The 20,494-nt window shown below is 48.8% G+C and overlaps 1 protein-coding gene and 1 pseudogene across 2 annotated transcripts; both read left to right on the top strand.

Annotated features, from left to right (window-relative positions):
- Positions 1-474: 474 nt before the first annotated feature.
- Positions 475-2,917, top strand: LOC147976620 (amino acid transporter AVT1I pseudogene; annotated as a pseudogene).
- An 85-nt stretch (positions 2,918-3,002) lies between these two features.
- On the top strand, positions 3,003-10,861 carry LOC147976619 (uncharacterized). 2 transcript variants are annotated; one of them, XM_087518927.1, is made up of 6 exons: positions 3,003-8,862; positions 8,937-9,134; positions 9,225-9,720; positions 9,809-9,914; positions 9,996-10,208; positions 10,276-10,861. In XM_087518927.1, the coding sequence occupies exons 3-6, from the start codon at positions 9,574-9,576 to the stop codon at positions 10,374-10,376; spliced, it is 567 nt and encodes a 188-aa protein (XP_087375053.1). In that variant the 5' UTR covers positions 3,003-8,862; positions 8,937-9,134; positions 9,225-9,573; the 3' UTR covers positions 10,377-10,861. Both variants share the same exon structure in this region; 1 of them encodes a protein (XP_087375053.1).
- The last annotated feature ends 9,633 nt before the right edge of the window (positions 10,862-20,494 follow it).

Here is a 20,494-nt window from a genome sequence, read left to right as displayed (position 1 = left end):
AAAAGACACGTTGCTCATGGTCTCTCTAAAACAGGCTAGTTTTCTTTTGTGGGTACAAGTAGTTACACGGTTGTCATGCACGTGCCTAGATTGAAAACGCACGGTTATCACGAACAGGCAAGCGTCAGCCCACACGCATATCGGCCGTGTCCTAGCACGTACGTGAAGGTAGCGACTTAGCGCGCGATGCGACGAGTGTGAAGTGTACTCGAGTCCACACTCACCGTGGCCTCCATCCACCACACATTCCCATATCAAGTCCATGGACCACATGAGTGGAGCTAGCAAAGGTGAAAAACTCATTATAGACGGTGTTTCACGTGTCAAAATCTCTTGACTGACCGATGTTATATCGGATGTCCCCAAAGGGACTTGACTGACCGATCTTGGAGTCATCGTTTGCATGCGTTGGCAAACGGCCGACTGACCGGCCGGCAGGGCAGCACTATAAACAGCCCCGCGCGCAGCCAGGCAAGGCGCCGCACTATATAAATCGTCCGAACGATCGGCCACATCATCTATCGATCTTCTGGCCGGCCGTTCAAAGATGGAAGAGCACAAGACGACCGGCCTCGCTGCGACGGCGAGCCCCCTCGGCGAGCCTCTTCTCACGGCCACCGGGAAGCGGGTTGTTGACCGCGACGCCGAGGCGCAGCTCCCCCCGTATCCCAGCGCCGGCGCCTCCTTCTCCAGGACGTGCCTCAACCTCACCAACGCCGTGTCGGGCATCGGGGTGCTCTCCATGCCCTACGCCGTGTCGCGGGGCGGGTGGCTCAGCCTGGCGCTCTTCGCCCTCGTCGGCACCGTCTGCTACTACACCGGCACGCTCATAGCGCGCTGCATGCTCGCCGACGGCTCCGTCGCCACCTACCCGGACGTCGGCCAGCTGGCCTTCGGCGCCGCCGGCCGGAGAACCGTCGCCCTGTTCATGTACGTGGAGCTCTACCTCGTAGCCATCAGCTTCCTGGTCCTCGAGGGCGACAACCTCGATAAGCTCTTCCCCGGCGCCGGCATGGAGCTTCCCGCCGGCTACCGGCTGCGCGGGAAGCAGTTGTACATCGTCCTGGCCGGCGCCGTCGTGCTGCCCACCACCTGGCTCAAGAACCTCGGCGTGCTCGCCTACGTGTCGGCCCTCGGGCTCGTCGCGTCGGCGGCCCTGACGGCGTCGCTGGTCTGGGCCGGCGTCTCTGAGTCCGGTTTCCGCGGGAGCGGCAACGTCCTCAACCTCGCCGGCCTGCCAACCTCCCTCGGCCTCTACTTCGTCTGCTTCACCGGCCACGCCGTCTTTCCCACGATACACTCGTCCATGAAGAACCGAGAGCGCTTCTCCCAAGTGCTGCTCTTCTCCTCGGTGCTCTGCAGCCTGAACTACGGACTCACGGCGGTGCTGGGCTACCTCATATACGGCGACGACGTGCAGTCGCAGGTAACGCTCAACCTGCCATCAGGGAGGCTCTACACCAAGATCGCCATCGTCATGACCCTCGTCAACCCGCTAACCAAGTACGCGCTGCTCGTCGCGCCCATCACGTCGGCGATCGAGGAGAGGTTCTCGCTCATGGGGAGTGGGCCGGCGAGGGTGGCCGTCAGCACCGCCGTTCTCGTCAGCACGGTCGCGGTGGCGTCCATGGTGCCGTTCTTCGGGTTCCTCATGTCCTTCATCGGTTCCTTCCTCAGCGTCATGGCCACAGTCTTCTTCCCCTGCCTCTGCTACCTCAAGATCTACAAAGCCAAAGGCCTACGCCGTGTCGAGGTCGCCGCGATCGTCGCCATCCTGATGCTCGGGGCGTTTGTTGCCGTCACTGGCACATACACTTCTTTGTTGGACATCATAGGCACTTTCTGACAGATAGTATACTTCCTTCAGGTTTTTTTAGTCTGCATATAAATTTTGTCTAAAGTCAAAGTATCTCTACCTTAACCAAACTTATAGAAAAATTTATCAACATTCACAATGTCAAATCAATATTGTTAGATTTATTATGAAATGTAGTTTCATAGTATATATATTTGATATTGTAGATATTAATATTTTTAGTATAAGTTTGGTCAAACTTTACAAAGTTTGACTTGACACAAATCTAATATGCAAAATAAAAAGAACCAGAGGGAATACTTCCTTTTAGCTGTGCTATGCTAGCATATATAGTACAAACAAAACAAGCCAAGCGATCTTAGTGCATGTAAGATAAAGTGAAGGTCGCCCCTGATTTTGAAAATCCGTGTTTTGGAAAACAAATCAAGGACTCATTAATTATCAACTTCAATATTCACGCTCAGAGGCCATTCTGCTAGGTGTCAAGGAGGGCACTTTCGTAGGGATTTTTTTAGAGTTAAACTTTCGTAGTTAAGAATATGGATGGTGGGGAGTTCTTTCTTAGAATGTCGGCTTGTCTCTAGCCGACAGATGTTTGAACCTCAGCGAAGGTGATAATTGTCTATGGTCCGGCTGACATGGGTTGTTTTCAATTTTTTTTTATCTGAGCTAAAGGCCACTGCTGATCGAAGTCCCATCCCGATGGTAGTGGCAGGGGACTTCAGTCTGATTTGGCAGCGCGCAGACAAAAGCTCGACTATTGTGAACCTTCCGCGCATGAGTCTTTTCAACGACTACATTGCGTAGATGGCTCTTCCCAAGATTGCTCGCGTGGGGGCTAGGTTTACTTGGACAAATAAAGAGCTCAACCCAATCCAGAGTGTGTTGGATCTAGTCCTTGCGTCCGTTCAGTCGAAGGTGGCTCTTCCACTATGCTCCTAAAGGCAGTTACCCAATTTGGTTCTGATCACTCACCCCTGCTTTTCTTGTCGGGGAGGGTGCCCCCTAGATCGAAGTGTTTCCACTCTGAAACCTTGGGGTTTTGGCAGTAGGTTTTGTGGAAGCACTGCAACTTAGGTGGGCGAAGGCGGCTACCGCTCCGCCTAGGGTGTTCTGTGTTGTCGATATTTGGCATCATTGTCACAAATTAGTGTGACAATTCATGCATGGGGGGGGGGGACAATCTTGGTGCTTAACCAGATCAGGGCGTTGGATGTGATTGTCAGTGGCATTGGCCTCTGTGCTGATGAGTGGTTCGTGCGGCACACCCTCGAATCCTCTCATATGGAGATCTTCAAGGGTGAAGAGCTTTTCTGGCAGCGTCGGGCAGTGGGGGTGGGGGTGGAGGTGTCAGAATTGGCTCTTAGAACGGGGACGCTAATGCAGCCTATTTTTAGGCTATTGCTAATGGGTGGCATCACAAATGCTCCACCCCTTGTTTGTGGGAGGGAGATGGCCACCTTGAGCAGTCGAGAGATATCATGACGCACATTTACTCCTTCCATAAGGAGCTCTTCACGACAGAAGCCTGCTATAGGGTTTCTCTGGCAGATGATTATTGGCCAGTAGCAGCCAAAGTTTATGCCACTGAGAATGTGGAACTATCCCTGCCTTTCTTGCCGGAGGAGGTGGGTAGGGGATTGCCGACATGAAGGCTAGCTAGGCACCTGGCCCAAGCGGCCTGCCGGTGGCATTCTTCCAGAAGTCTTGGCTGCAATTGCAGCCTATGATCATGTCGATGTTCCATGAATTTTATATTGGGACTCTCGGCATGGTGCACTTGAACTTTGGTGTCATTACTCTGACCCCCGAAATAGTGGTTGAGAAGCCGGACGGTGAAGAGTCCTACGCCTCTCCCCCGCATAATCTGTCGAAGTGGAGGTTGTCGTGGAGCGTGGCCGACGTGCTTGGCGCTAGGCAGAGGATGGTGGAGTCAATGTGGTGGCATGGTCGTGGAGGTGCTACGACGGTGGTGAAAAGAGACCACCAACACCGGCAAGAGTGTTGGGAATCGTTGCATGGAAAACAAAAAAAATTCTACGCACACGCAAGATCTATCAAGGAGACGCATAGCAATGAGAGCGGGAGAGTGTGTCTACGTACCCTCATAGACTGTAAGCGGAAGCGTTAAACAATGCGGTTGATGTAGTCGAACTTCTTCGCGCTCCAACCGATCAAGTACCGAATGCACGACACCTCCGCATTCTGCACACATTCAGCTCGGTGACGTTCCTCGCCTTCTTGATCCAGCAATACATGGAGGTAGTAGATGAGTTCCGTCAGCATGACGACGTGGTGACGGTGATGGTGAAGTGATCTCCGCATGACTTCGCCTAAGCACTACGGAAATATGAGTGCGGGTGTAAACGGTGGAGTGGGCGCCGCACACGGCTAACAATTGATCTGGTGTTTGCTAGGCGCCCCCTCCCACATATATATAGGTGGGAGGGAGGAAGGAGTAGCCAAAGGAGGCACCCAAATAGGAGGAATCCTACGTGGGGTCCTTCCCAAGCCACGCCCCTTTCCTTATTTGGAGTGCGGGGAAAGGCAGGGGAGGGTGGCGCCCCCCTTTCCTTTCTCCCATGAGAGGGAAAGGCGGGAGGGGCTAGCCCTCCCCCTTTTCCTTCCCTAGGGCTGGCCAAACAAGGGAGGGGGTGCACCAGCCCCCTTGTGGGCTGGTCTGTCCCCTCTTTTGGCCCATAAGGCCCATATCTTGCCAGGGGGTGCCCAGAACCCCTTCAGGTGACCCGATTCCTCCCCGGTAAGTCCCAAAACACTTCTGTGTCCAAATACCATCGTCCTATATATATCAATCATTACCTCTCGACCATTTCGAGACTCCTTGTCATGTCTGTGATCTCATCCGGGACTCTGAACAACATTCAGTCACCAAAACATACGGGTTTGAGAACTATGTAGACATGACCGGGACACCTCTCCGGTCAATAACCAACAGCGGAACCTGGATGCCCATATTAACTCCTACATATTCTACGAAGATCTTTATCGGTCGAACTGTTATGACAACATACGTAATTCCCTTTATCCATCGGTATGTTACTTGCCCGAGATTCGATAGTTGGTATCTTCATACCTAGTTCAATCTCGTTACTGGCAAGTCTCTTTACTCGTTCCATAATACATAACCTCGTGACTAACTCCTTTGTCATTTGCTTGCAAAGCTTATGATGTGTATTACCGAGAGGGCCCAGAGATACCTCTCTGATACTCGGAGTGACAAATCATAATCTTGATCTATGCCAACTCAACAAACACCTTCAGAGATACCTATAGAGCATCTTTATGATCTCCCAGTTATGTTGTGTGTTTGATAGAACACAAGGTATTCCTATGGTATCCGAGAGTTGCATAATCTCATAGTCAATGGAATATGTATTTGACATGAAGAAAGCAATAGCAGTAAACTGGACGATCAATATGCTAAGCTAACGAATGGGTCTTGTCCATCACATCATTCTCCTAATGATGTGATCCCGTTATCAAATGACAACACATGTCTATGGTTAGGAATCCTTAACCATCTTTGATCAACGAGCTAGTCTAGTAGAGGCTTACTAGGGACACGGTATTTGTTTATGTATCCACACATGTATTTAGCTTTTCGATCAATACAATTCTAGCATGAATAATAAACCATTATCATGAATAAGGAAATATAAAATAACAACTTTATTATTGCCTCTAGGGCATATTTCCTTCAGTCTCCCACTTGCACTAGAGTCAATAATCTAGTTCACATCACCATATGATTTAACACCCATAGTTCACATCGCCATGTGACCAACACCCAAAGAGTTTACTAGAGTCAATAATCTAGTTCACATCGCCATGTGATTACCACCCAAAGAGTACTAAGGTGTGATCATGTTTTGCTTGTGAGAGAGGTTTAGTCAACGGGTCTGTCACATTGATAACCCACAAGTATAGGGGATCACAACAGTTTTTGAGGATAGAGTATTCAACCCAAATTTATAGATTTGACACAGGGGGAGCCAAAGAATATTTGAAGGTATTAGCAGCTGAGTTGTCAATTCAACTACACCTGGAGATTAATTATTTGCATCAACGTGATCAGTAGCAAAGTAATATGATAGTTTTGATAATAGTAGTAGCAGCAATGGTAACGGTAACAGTGATAACAGTAGTTTTGTAACAAGTGCAACAGTAATGATAACAGTAGTAACTTAGCAAGAACAATATAAGATAAATTCGTAGGCTTTGGATCAGTGACTTGTTGGATGATATTCATCGTGAGATAGTTATAACCTAGGGCGATATGGCACTAGCTCCAGTTCATTAATATAATGTAAGCATATATTCCGTAAATAGTCATACGTGCTTATGGAAAGAACTTGCATGACATCTTTTGTCCTACCTTCCCGTGGCAGCGGGGTCCTATTGGAAACTAAGGGATATTAAGGCCTCCTTTTAACAGAGAACCGGAACAAAGCAATAACACACGGTAAATACATGAACCCCTCAAGCTACGGTCATCACCGGGAGTGGTCCCGACTATTGTCACTACGGGGTTGCCGGATCACAACACGTAGTATGTGACTATAACTTGCAAGATCGGATCTAGAACATAGATATAATGGTGATAACATAAACGGTTCACATCTGAAATCATGGCATGCACCCGGGCCCAAAGTGACAAGCATTAAGCATGGCAAAGTCATAGCAACATCAATCTTAGAACATAGTGGATACTAGGGATCAGGCCCTAAAAAAACTAACTCGATTACATGATGAATCTCATCCAACTCCTCACCGACCAGTGAGCCTACGAAGGAATTACTCACTCCCGGTGGGGAGCATCATGGAATTGGCGATGGAGAAGGGTTGGTGACGACGAAGAACGAAGACCCCCCTCTCCGGAGCCCCAAACAGACTCCAGATCAGGCCTCCCGATGAAGAACTGGAGGTGACGGCGGCTCCGTCTCATGGATCGCGATAATTCTTTCTCCTTGATTTTTTTTCTGGAAAATTAGGATTTTATATCGTCGGTTTCAGGGTCTGCGGGGCCATCAGGTGGGGACAACCCACCTGGGCGCGCTAGGAGGGGGGCTCCCTGGTTGGTTGTGCCCACCCAGGTTCCCCCTGGTGGATCTTGGCTCTAGAAATTCTTATTTATTGTATAAAAAATCCTTGCATAGTTTCGTTCCATTCCGAGAACATTTATTTCTGCACAAGAACAACACCATGGTAGTTCTACTGAAAACAACGTCAGTCCGGGGTTAGTTTCATTCAAATCATGCAAATTAGAGTCCAAAACAAGAGGAAAAGTGTCGGTGTCAAAACCGGCGGATCTCGGGTAGGGGGTCCCGAACTATGCGTCTAAGGCGGATGGTAACAGGAAGCAGGGGACACGATGTTTACCCAGGTTCGGGCCCTCTTGATGGAGGTAATACCCTACGTCCTGCTTGATTGTTCTTGATGATATGAGTATTACAAGAGTTGATCTACCACGAGATCGTAGAGGCTAAACCCTAGAAGCTAGCCTATGGTATGATTGTCTGTTGTCCTACGGACTAAACCCTCCGATTTATATAGACACCGGAGGAGGCTAGGGTTACACAGAGTCGGTTACAAGGGAGGAGATCTTCATATCCGTATTGCCTAGCATGCCTTCCACGCCAAGGAGAGTCCCATACGGACACGGGACGAAGTCTTCAATCTTGTATCTTCATAGTCCAATAGTCCGGCCAAAGGATATAGTCCGGCTGTCCGGAGACCCCCTAATCCAGGACTCCCTCAGTAGCCCCTGAACCAGGCTTAATGACGATGAGTCCGGCGCACAATATTGTCTTCGGCATTGCAAGGCAGGTTCTTCTCCAAATCCAGAATATCTCCCAAGTAGTGTCCGGCTCCCATAAATGTTGGACTTCTTGGCTTCTGCGCCCAATAAGGGCCATCCTCCACGCGTCGAGCGAATGCGAGGAGCCAGGGCATTTTTACATTCGCCCCCTAGCCAGGTAAATAAATCGTCTATTAAAGGGATGGGGATTCTTAGATCCAATCCACACCATCCTCCCACGGCGAGAATCCATCGGAGCGCGCTCGGAAAAATCCATTCCATCATGGCCGGCCACCGCAGCTCCTCCTCTTGCTCCCGTAGCCCTAAGCCCAGTGATTGGGAGAAGTGTTCCGTCCCGCACAGCCGATTAGTAGAGTTGTAGACCCAGGGATTTCTCCCTCCAGCGTATATGGTCCCCGTCCGAGCCGGGCTCGCCACCTATAATGATGGGGAGCAAGCGGAGAGCTTCCCCAGTCCCTCTAAGGGGGAGCGGGTATGCCTTGTCCCTTACTTACTAAGGGGACTCGGATTTCCAATTCATCCGTTCCTCCGCGGGCTCCTGGAGTTTTACGGCCTCCAACTGCATAATTTCACCCCTGCTTCCATATTACACATCGCTGGTTATGTTGCCCTTTGTGAGCTGTTTCTGGGCTGCGAGGCTCATTTCGAGCTGTGGAAAAGGTTATTTTGCCTTGTGCCCCGCACACAGAAGGGGTCACTTTATCAGGTGGGCGGAGCCGAAATATGGCGCATCGCCGAGACCGGATATCTGTCCGGTACTCCGAAGAAGACGTCCGAAGACTGGCCTTCGGAGTGGTTTTACATGGAGGACGCCCCCCTTCCAGACCCTGTTCGGCAGGGTCTTCCTGAGTTCAACAATGCTCCTCTGAAGAAACGCCGAAGCTGGCGCCCACGAAGCCCCCAGGAGGAAGATAACAGAGAAGTCCTTTACCTGATGAACCGGATTAAAGCGCTGGCTCAATCAAGATTGACAATAATCGAGGTTATGTCAATATGCATAATGTGGGGAGTGCAGCCACTTCAATATCGAGGGAACCCCCTGTGGTGTTTTAACGGGGAAGATGATGCCACCCGTTGCGGGCGTAAGGGACCGGACTCCGCTACTGCTTTAGCAAAAATTCTGTCCGAGTTGTTCAAGGGAGAGGAAGAGGAGTTCATCCGTATCAAGCCACGGGATGGATTCTCCATGTACAACCCTCCAAGCTGGGTGAGTTGTACCTCTTTACTCCCATCCTTCCCGCATTCTTCATCGTAGGTACTCACCTTGCCATTTCACGGCAGGAACTACGAAAAGCTGTAAGGGAGGTCAACAGCCCACCTCCACAACCAGAGGACCCTGGCCGGGCCCTCGATCCCAGACTCGAAGAGGATCCGGACATATTCGTGGAGCTGATAGACAGGCAATTCTATCAACTGAGCTGTGATGACGCCATGGTGGCCATAACGGCCGACTATCCCGGACTACTCCCTACGTCGCACGTAAGAAAAACCAAAGTCCCAACTCCCAAAAAGGATATGGTGTTTTACAGGGAAGGCATTCACCTACCGTACACATATGGTGTTTTACAGGGAAGGCATTCGGGACGCCGAGCCGAACCCACTGCAACTCGCCAACAAGAGGCACCGAAGCCGGGTAGGCCAAAAAGGAAGGCGACCAGTATGGAGACGCCGGCACAGAGGATGACACAAAACCTCACTCCGTGGTTGTCGTCTTTCTTAAAATACAATGACGTCTGTGTTTCTTAGCAGAAAAAACGCTTGCCGGACTATATCCGGAGAGGCTGCCGATCACGCCTCGACCAGTCGGGCTCCATGGCCGGACATGGAGGCGGAGGCTAACGCGGGGCAGACGCTGGATAATCCTCCTACAGAGGATGCAGACAGACCATCCGCTACAAATTCTGAAGTGTAGAGCGCCATGAATCACAGGCGTCATTGGGCCGTACTCCGTGACGCTTGTTTCTCACCAGAGGCATTTGATGCCTTCAATTCCGGAGACGCATACATCCATGCTGCTCAAAATGGTCTAGCCAGAGCCACAGACCAGTATGTAAGGGATATACGGGTAAGCAAATCCGACAATTATATGTATCAGTAGCCCCTGAGACTTGAAACAGTTGACGCAACTGATTTAAGGATCATTATTTGTGTAGGTTCTTACAGAGAAGAATTCCCAATTGTCTCAAGAGCTAGATGAGTGCAAGGCCCAGCTAGGGGCCGCTGTTGCCACGTTGAAGGAGTTCGAGATGGGTCCCTCTGGTAACACTTGTATCCAGTGCAAAGAATACGGGTACCAGGTAGTATGCGACATGTATGCAAACCTAACAATAGATGTTGCAGGTGGCCCTAGAGTGAATCCGGAGGCAGTGGAGGTGGATGCGGCAGGTGATGATCGACAGCGAAATGCTGGCGAGCGCGTGCTGACACGAGTCAGGCACGAGAAAAATGATCTACAAGACGCCAATATCCGGTTGGGCGTGAAACTGAAAGATGTCCGAGCCCAGCTTGCGGATTCCGTAAAGGAGAATAAACGGCTTCGGCGCATCATTTTTAGTAAGTGCTTGAACGAACTTCTAAAGGAGTTCGGCGAAGAAGCCGGCTAACAGTGTTATGTCTGCAGGTATGCTGATGGGTCGTCCCGCGGAGGAGATGTCCGCGTCTTCGGGTGATCTTCTACCAGAGCTCTCACAACTACACGAGCAAGTTCGGCAGGTGATGTAGGGTATTGCCCAAGCCTTGTGGCCATCCGCGTCCCCGCCAGGAGGCATGGGGGAGCTTATAGAGAAGCTCAAGGGAGCGCGGTGGCGCTTCTGATTATGGAAGATATCAGCCTACCGACAGGGTGCAAGGGAAGCCTGGGCTATGGTGAAGACACGATATACCAAAGCGGACCCAAACCACATGGCCGAGGTCAGAACTGTGGGGCCCGATGGGAAAGAGATCCCCGTCAGTTTAGTGTATGATCAAGTAGAATTAGCCGCAAAGTATTCCCAACAGGATTGTAGGCTAGACAGCCTGTTGGATGGTATAGAAGAAGAATTGAACCAGTCTTAGCGACTGTGTAATTCAAGTGACATATGTACTGTCCCTAGCTGGATTGTAAATCATCTGTCATGGCGGACCTTTTCGCTTCGACCTCTGGACCCGACAGTCCGGAGTGTATCCGAATACCCGCTCGGTTATGTAAAAACCGGGGCATGCACGAAGACCAGGCGTAGGGGTCATAAGTTCTTGAACAGACAAGTACCCAACTAGTTATGTTATATTACATGGGTAGTAAGAAACATCTTCCAGGGAGAATAGTTCCGTTAAGGGTTCCTTTCCCTGGGTACGCATGCCCTAATGTGCATGTCCGAACTGCGAAAAGAGACGCAAGATATAAACATCCGGGGGCATGTTTCAAATTAGATAAAAGTCATCTTTTATTCACCGACCGAATATTCCCTTAAGAATGCTAGCTTTCGGCTTCACCCAGTCTGAGGTACACATCCGACTGACCCGACAGTAACAATCGCAGAGGTGCTCCCCTTATGCCCTAGACGAATTAACGGGAACGTAGGGCATAAATACAAGAGCCAGGCAACCCAGCTTGGCCAAAACTTAAGTCATATCGATGCATATAATGGCAAAAAAAGGTACATGCGGAAGAATAACAAATGTATGGGACGTAAAGCCCAGGAAAATAGTTAGATTAAGCTTCTGTATAAGAAGCCCCCAGGTATAATGAGCGCGGTTAGCGCGTCAAGATTGTGTAACCAGGACACAAGTATAGCCTTTAAGGGCCTTGAAGAGAGTAAAAAGGGAGAAAGAGAGAAAAGACAAATTTGCAAAAAATTGACGGAGGTGAGGAGACGAACATAGAGTCCGGCGCTAGGCGTACAATCTTTGGAGTCTGGCTGCATTTCATGGGTTTGGCTCGAGTCGATTATCCGATGCATCCCGCAGACGGTATGCTCCACCGGTCAGAACCTGGTCAATAATGAAGGGACCCTCCGGCAGGCGTAGAACTAGTTCGCCAACGTTATAGGTTTTGGCCCGTACTTCTCTGCTTTGATACCTTCGAGCCTGTTGCTGATAGAATGCGGAACGGGCCTTTGCCACGTCGCGCTCCTCCTCCAGGGCGTCCAAACTGTCATGCCGATCAAGCTCGGCCTCTTTTTCTTTGTACATGCGCACTCAAGGTGAGTCATGAATTATGTCGCAAGGCAGAACCGCCCCTGCGCCGTACACCATGAAGAACGGTGTGTATTCGGTAGTGCGATTCGGCGTGGTCCGCAGCCCCCATAGTACGGAGTCGAGCTCCTCTACCCAGTGCGTGTTTGACTCCTTTAAGGACCGCACTAATCTGGGTTTAATGCCGCTCATGATAAGACCATTCGCTCGCTCGACTTGACCGTTAGTTTGCGGGTGATAGATAGAAGCCTAATCGAGCTTGATGCCCATGTTGCTGCACCAAAGTTTCACCTCATCGCCTGTAAAGTTCATGCCGTTGTCAATGATGATGCTGTGGGGGACGCCATAACGGTGTACGACCCCGGATATGAAGTCTATCACCGGTCCGGATTCAGCCGTTTTGACAGGTTTGGCTTCTATCTATTTGGTGAATTTATCCACCATGAACAGTAAGTATTTTTTCTTATGGGTTCCCCCTTTAAGGGGTCCGACCATATCAAGCCCCCAGACCGCAAAGGGCCAAGTAATGGGGATTGTTTGGAGAGCGGTAGGCGGCATATGGCTTTGGTTTGCAAATAGTTGGAAACCGACGCAATGCTGGACCAGATGCTGCGCATCTTCCCGGGCCGTCGGCCAATAAAAACCTGTATGGAAGGCCTTGCTTACAAGGGCCCGGGCTGCGGCGTGATGGCCGCCGAGTCCGGCATGGATTTCTGCCAAAAGCTTCCACCCTTCCTCTTCGGAGATGCACCTTTGAAGGACTCCGGTAGTGCTTTTCTTATAAAGCTCTCCCTCGTGGACCTTGTAGGCTTTAGATCACCGCACTACGCAGCGTGCCTCATTTTGGTCCTCGGGTAGTTCCTGCCTAGTTAGGTAGGCCAGGAATGGTTCCGTCCACGGGGCGATGACGGCCATTATTACGTGGGCTGAATGTGTTATTTCGATGGCAGAGCCTCCGATTGTGTCAGAGTGTTCGGTGTCTGGGGTTGTGGCCGGGTCCGGACTATTGTTGCCGGTGTCCCCTTCCCATACCACAGATGGTTTAAACAGTCTTTCCAGGAAGATGTTCGGTGGGACAGGGTCGCGTTTAGCGTCGATACAGGTGATGATGTCCGCCGCCTGGTTATTTTCCCGAGCCACATGGTGGAATTCAAGCCCCTCGAACCGAGCTGACATTTTGAGGACGGCGTTGCGATATGCTGCCATTTTCGGATCCTTGGCATCGAAGTCTCCATTTATTTGGGATATTGCGAGGTTCGAGTCCCCACGCACCTCCAGGCGTTGAATTCCCATGGAGACTGCCATCCGGAGACCGTGTAATAGGGCCTCGTATTCGGCTGCGTTATTGGAGTCTATATATAGTATTTGGAGTACGTATTGCACTGTATCTCTGGTGGGGGACGTCAGGACGACGCCAGCCCCCAGACCAGCCAGCATTTTAGAGCCGTCGAAGTGCATGATTCAATTGGAGTATGCGCCGTACTCTTTAGGGAGTTTGGCTTCTGTCCATTCGGCTACGAAATCGGCCAGTAGTTGCGACTTAATGGCTCGCCGTGGTTTATATGTTATGTCAAACGGGAGGAGCTCGATAGCCCATTTGGCAATCCGGCCCATGGCATCGTGGTTGTTTATTATGTCGTTGAGTGGTACTTTGGAGGCTACCATAATTGAACACTCTTGAAAGTAGTGTCGTAATTTCCGGGATGCCATGAATACCGCGTATGCTATCTTTTGATAATGTGGGTACCGTGATTTGTATGGAGTGAGGATGGTGGATACATAATATACCGGCTTTTGAAGTGGGAATTTATGTCCGTCCATCTCTCGTTCGACGACAAGCACTGCGCTTACAACTTGGTGAGTTGCCGCTATATATAATAGCATTGGTTCGCCAACAGTTGGGGCGGCCAAGATTGGGTTGGTGGCCAGGATGGCTTTTATTTCTTCCAGTTCGGCCGTGGCTGCGTCCGTCCACTCGAAGTGTTCGGTGCACCGAAGAAGGTGATAAAGAGGGAGTGCCTTTTCTCCTAGTTGGGAGATAAAGCGGCTTAAAGCCGCCACACATCGAGTTAACTTCTGGATTTGCTTGAGGTCAGTTGGGATAGCCAACTGCGATAGAGCCCGGATTTTGGCCGGATTTGCTTCAATTCCTCTGCTGGAGACGATAAAGCCCAGGAGCTTTCCGGTGGGTACGCCTAAAACACATTTTTCCGGATTGAGCTTAATGTCGTATGTTCAGAGATTTGTCGAACGTGAGCCTCAAGTTGTCTATTAAGGAGTCGATGTGTCTGGTTTTAACAACCACATCGTTGATGTATGCCTCCATTGTTTTGCCGATCTACTTTTCCAGACATGTCTGAATCATGCGCTGATACGTTACGCCGGCGTTTTTGAGCCCGAAGGGCACTGTATTAAAACAGAAGGGGCCGTATGGAGTGATAAATGCCGTTGCGGCTTGGTCGGACTCCGCCATCTTAATTTGGTGGTAACCGAAGTATGCGTCGAGGAAGCACAATGAGTCGTGTCCTGCAGTAGCGTCGATAATTTGATCGATGCGAGGGAGGGGGAAGGGATCCTTTGGGCAAGCCTTATTAAGGTCCTTGAAGTCGACGCATAGGCGCCATGATTTATCCTTCTTTGGCACCATCACCAGGTTTGCTAGCCACTCCGGATGCTTTATTTCTCTAATGAATCCGGCCTCCAGTAATTTGGCTAGCTCCTCTCCCATGGCTTGTCTCTTAGGTTCGGAGAAGCGCCGAAGAGTCTGCTTGACAAGACTGAATCCTTTTAGAATGTTAAGGCTATGCTCGGCCAGCCTGCATGGGATTCCTGGCATGTCTGAAGGATGCCAGGCGAATATGTCCCAATTCTCGCGCAGGAACTCCCGTAGTGTGGTGTCTACGGCGGGGTTTAACTGTGCCCCAATGGACGCTGTTTTTGCGGGGTCCGTTGGATGGACTTAGAATTTGACTATTTCATCCACTGGTTTAAAGGAGGTGGACTTGGATATTTTGTCTAGTGTCACGTCGTCCCTGTCCACTGTGGAGCGCAGCGCGGTTAACTCCCCCGCCACAAGGGCTTCGGATAATGCCTCGAGGGCCAGTGCGGCTGTTTTGTTCTCGGCGCGGAGTGCTATGTCCGGATCACTAGCTAGAGTGATGATTCCATTGGGTCCGGGCATTTTGAGCTTCATGTACCCGTAATGGGGTATGGCTTGAAAAATCGTGAATGCCTCCCGCCCTAGAAGGGTGTGGTATTCGCTACTGAACGGGGCCACTTGGAATGTGATTTTTTCGGACCTGTAATTCTCCGGAGTGCCGAATACCACATCTAGTGTGATTTTCCCAACGCAATGTGCCTCCCGACTAGGGATGATTCCTCGGAAGGTCGTGGTGCTTTGCTCAATAAGATTGCTGTCTATTTCCATTTTTTGAAGAGTCTCCTCATAAATGAGGTTTAATCCGCTGCCGCCGTCCATGAGCACTTTAGTGAGCTAAAAGCCGTCCACAATTGGACTGAGGACCAGAGCGGCTGGTGCTCGGGCTGTTTGGAATTTAGGTTCGTCACTGGCATTGAAAGTAATGGCTGTGTCGCTCCATGGATTTATCGCTGCTACATGGCAGACTTCAGCAAGGCTGCGGAGTGCTTGCTTACGCCTATTATTTGAGGTGAAGGTCTCGAAGACTGTTAATACTGTATTGTTATCCGCGGGAGGGTGTTCGGGGGTGTTTTGGATGAGGAGATCCTCACCGCTCTTGGCCACCTGCCGGAGTACCCAACATGCTCTAAGGCTATGTGTTGGTATGGTGTCCGCCGTACTATGAATTTTGCAGGGCCCGTTAAGCCATCCCTCCAATACGGTTCCACGCCCTGTAGTGGGCTTTTGCTTCTTTGTAATTGAGTCGGACGACTTATGAGAGCGCACCCTTTTAGTTCGTACTGGGGATTTTGTCAGAGCCGGATTGTCCCAAAATTGTGTTTGGGTTTTCCAGGCGCTTTTCATCACACAATATTTCCGTACTATGGCCACCAAGTCAGCGAAGTGTGCTATGTCACGGCGACTTATGGCGTTGAGGATTCCCTTGTCCGTGCAATTGTTGCAAAAGAACGAAATTGCGTCTTCCTCGCGACAGTCCTTGACCTTGTTCATTACAAGGAGGAATCTGGCCCAATAGTGATGTACTGTCTCTTGGAGCGCTTGCCTAATGTGGGAAAGATCATTTGTATCTGGGTGGGTGGGTGGATTTGAGTCCAGACCTTGACCCAATCTGAGATCCCGGGGCAGGGGAGTTTCCGATCTTGGAAGTTCGGGCGCCAGGATGTTGCTTCGCGGGTTCGGTATGCGACCTGATTCTAGGTTCAGGGTTAGGGCGATGTCCTCCCGTGAGCGGGTATCTGGCTCGGAGAGCTCGGGAATCCGGACATAGTTCGTCCTCAGGATAGAGGGAGAACCGCCGCGTTGCTCCTCCACCACCGCTATTTGATGGGTGACCGGCGGAGAGTTAATCTCCCTTTGGTCGGGTTTAAGTCCGATTTGATCGTAGTCTGTAGCGACTCCCAGAGTGGCGATGCGATCCAAGAGCTCGTTCAAAGAGGAGAGCTCCATTGGATCCATCAGCTCGGCGAATTTTGAGCCGATGTGGAGGCTATTTTCGATGACGCAAGAAGTCATCATCGGCGCAACGGCCGAGCGGGCGGTCATGACAAAGCCGCCTAGTCGGAGAGTTTGGCCTACAGCCAGGGCTCCCCCAAAAGTGATGTTGTCCTTGACAACGAGATGAGCCATCCCCCCTTATGATGATGGCATAGTGGAACTCTCAATGAAAGCACCAATGTCAGTGTCAAAACCGGCGGATCTCGGGTAGGGGGGGGGGTCCCGAACTGTGCGTCTAAGGCAGATGGTAACAGGAAGCAGGGGACACGATGTTTACCTAGGTTCGGGCCCTCTTGACGGAGGTAATACCCTACGTCCTGCTTGATTGTTCTTGATGATATGAGTATTACAAGAGTTGATCTACCACGAGATCATAGAGGCTAAACTCTAGAAGCTAGCCTATGGTATGATTGTCTGTTGTCCTACGGACTAAACCCTCCGGTTTATATAGACACGGAGGGGGCTAGGGTTACACAGAGTCAGTTACAAGGGAGGAGATCTTCATATCCGTATTGCCTAGCTTGCCTTCCACGGCAAGGAGAGTCCCATCCGGACACGGGACGAAGTCTTCAATCTTGTATCTTCATAGTCCAATAGTCCGGCCAAAGGATATAGTCCGGCTGTCCGGAGACCCCCTAATCTAGGACTCCCTCAAAAAGCGTTAGGAAAAGTAGATACATTGAAGACGTATCAACTCCGCCAAGCTTAAACATTTGCTTGTCCTCAGGCAATTCAGTTGATAAACTGAAAGTGAAAAAGAAAAATGTTTACGAACTCTTTTACTCTTGTTTGCATAAATAAGCTTAAACAACACCCAGGTTTACAGCCAACATTATAACCAACCATGCCGACAATAACTCTTAAAGATTATATTAACTCATATCAATGACATAATCAGCTAGCGAGCAATAATAAGATATCTCAAATGGCATCACGTTGTCAAAACAACCATAATATAATATGACAATAGGGGTATCTCGCTAGCCCTTTCTGAGACCGCAAAACATAAATGCAGAGCACCTCCAAAGTTCAAGCAGCGACTAAACATTGTAATTCATGGTAGAAAAGATCCAGTCATGATGCACCCAACATTAGCTACACACAATGCATTAGTCATGACAGCAGTGCGCTCAGGTTCTGGCGCTTGTTTTAGAAGGTGATGGCATAACATAAAAGTAAATAGATAGTCCCTTCGCAGAGGGAAGCAGTGATTTGCATAGGTGCCAGAGCTCGAGTTTTTAAAACCGAGGTAAATGATATTTTGAGACATGCACCCTTCTCATTTACTTCACGACTATCAGTTATCAATATCTTCCACGCTAAGCACGCTAGTGGCAGTTCCCAAGCGATAAAAGTAAATTTTTTGACACCATTGGGAGTTTTTGTTTGATTATTTGTAAGCTTTTTCTGTTTGCAGTTTGGGACTAGGCATCCCTATTACCGCCCTTTTCTTGTGCGATGGCAAGTGGATAAACACTCAACCTGAGAGTAACCCGCTTAGCATGGAAGATACTGACCACCTCCTGTCGTTCCATGAACGATCCAGGCACACAAAAAGAATATTTATTAGAAGTTTTTTGAGGTGGCACATGAAAATTTACTTAGGACGTCAGGGTAATACCGCATATAGGTAGGTATGGTGGACTCATCTGGAATAACTTTGGGTTCAAGGTTTTTGATGTACAAACAGAATTCCCACTTAGTACGGGCAAAGGCTAGCAAATAGGCTGAGAAGCGGCTAGGAGAGCAACAACGGTCATTAACATGCATTATGCATAAGTAACACTCGACACTGGCATGAGTAGGATATGAACACCATGAACATAAATATCATAGATGCTATGTTGGTTTTGATTCAACTACATGCTTGAACATGTGCCAAGTCAAGCCACCCGAACATTCAGAGGAGGATACCATATCACCATACTACATCATAATCATTTTAACGCATTATTGATATCCAAGATAAATCATTATCCACTCCTAGCTACTTATGCATGGCATGAGAAATTATAATCTCTGATTGTCATTGCAAACATGTTTAATCATAATGGGCTGAATCATGTGTACTAGGTTAAACATATTTACAAAAACAGAACAAGTCGAGTTCATACCCATTTCTCTCTGCCACGGCCAGTTCATCGAATATCGTCATTATTGCCTTTCACTTGCACGACCAAACGATATGAAAATAATAATAGTGCAAGAGTGTCGTGGACTAAGCTAGGATCTGCAAACATTTTATTCAACAGGAGAAGACAAGGTAAAATGGACTCTCTATTATATTAACATTTATTCATACGAGATCCACTCAACATTTTCATCGTGGTCTTCTCCTCGGTACAACTCGAAAAAAATATTCAGAGAAACACACTGAATGTTTTTGGAGTTTTTGGTTTTCTTGAACAAGGAAATAAAAGGGAAAAACAAAAACGAGAAAAACTATTTACACGGGAAAGCTCCTAACAAGCAAAAGAAGAACAAGGAAATCTTTTTGGGTTTTCTTTTTAGTATTACAACTAAGCATGCATAGAAAGTAAATTAACTACAACTAATTTTTTTGGTTTTTCTAAGATTTTTCAAACACACAAGAAGAAAGCAAGAAAATAAATTAAGCATGGATGATACAATGAAAAAGTGTGAACACCGACAAATGGAATGAAATGTGTGAACATGAATGTAATGTCGGTGAGAAACACGTACTCCCCCAAGCTTAGGCTTTTGGCCTAACTTGGTAATCGATCAGTAGTCTAGATAATAGTCGGCATGGTAGCTCACGGAGGCCCTCGGTGCGGATTCCTCGGCCTGCCGTGCTGCCTCCACTGCTGCGTTGTGAGCTCGGGCCTTGCTCTCAAGAACAAAATATGTTCCTTTGCTGTGATAGTCAAAAAGAGTAGGCGGAGGCAAATATCTGTGCACAACAGATGTTTCGTTAAACAACAGATTGCAAGTGAAGTTATGAATTTTTCCTTTGAGGATCTTATGACTTTTTAAGGCGTCAAAGTCTAAATATTGCTTGGTAGGATAGGGTCAAAGGGAAAAGGTGAAACACCCAGCCCTCGTGCTAAACGCGTGGCATATATTCCACCATAGAAATAGCCACTGTTAGCGTTATGCTGAAGTCTGCGTGCAACAATCGCTCCAAGGTTATAATTCCTTTCACCGGTGAGAGCGGTGCGTATGCGGCTCAAGTCTGGAGCACAAAGGGTACTACACTCTTGCTTGCCTACTATACATTTCCTGTTAAATAATGCAAAATACTGAATTGTGGGAAAATGAATGCTCTTTATTTTACCTTGTGTCACTCCCCTCGTCTCACCGTAGCAAAAACTAGTCAAGAATGATTGGTACTCAGCCCTTGGCGGTTCGTCAAGCGAACCCCAGAATGGGAGCTTGCAATGGTGAGCAAAACTCTCTAGTGAGATGGTAAATGGATTTTTTATAAAGCTTAAATGTCACCCTAGACTCACGGGGATGGAATTTAAATCCTTCGACAAATGATTCGGTAAGAGTGTGGCGTTGCTCGCACCTATCTGAAATGTAGGGACCGAGACCGGCATTGTGCACATATTGCTCAAATTCCTCCTTAATGCCCACACGCATCATATAATCATCACAAGGCCATAAGCATGTTTTGGTGGCTGCATCTCGAATGGAACTTTCACTTGGTTCGACATGAGACAGACGAGCCGAGTTGTCACTAGAAGATGACCCCGAGTATCTCCTCCTGGAAGAACTCCTTCCAAATAGGTTCATCTTGTTCGCGTACAATTTTCTGAAAAGTTTCGAGCGACAAAAATTTATCAACAAAACTTTATAAGATTGATAGCAACTACTCATAGGGATACATAGAGGCCATAGCAAGCATTCAAACTACTTAGAACTCTAAGAATTCAACATGCAAGCTCATCTACAGCAGCACCAAGAGTAGCTAATTATTCAAAATATAAACCACTAAAACAAAAACAAATTGGACAAACAGTGGAGTCACATACCAAGCAACAATGCCCCA

This window comes from Triticum urartu, chromosome 4A (assembly GCF_056163025.1).
Source record: "Triticum urartu cultivar PI428250 chromosome 4A, HENAU_Tu73, whole genome shotgun sequence".
In the NCBI taxonomy this organism is placed as follows: domain Eukaryota; kingdom Viridiplantae; phylum Streptophyta; class Magnoliopsida; order Poales; family Poaceae; genus Triticum; species Triticum urartu.
The sequence above is the reverse complement of the archived record's forward strand: the minus strand, read 5'-3'. Positions and strand labels throughout refer to the sequence as shown.

What these genes read in the sequence shown, in the direction of transcription:
- LOC147976619 (XM_087518927.1), top strand. Translation starts at nt 9,574, where the DNA reads ATGAATCACAGGCGTCATTGGGCCGTACTCCGTGACGCTTGTTTCTCA. An exon ending in AGTATGTAAGGGATATACGG is followed by an intron (nt 9,721 to 9,808) that starts GTAAGCAAATCC and finishes TTATTTGTGTAG; the next exon opens with GTTCTTACAGAGAAGAATTC. An exon ending in GTTCGAGATGGGTCCCTCTG is followed by an intron (nt 9,915 to 9,995) that starts GTAACACTTGTA and finishes TAGATGTTGCAG; the next exon opens with GTGGCCCTAGAGTGAATCCG.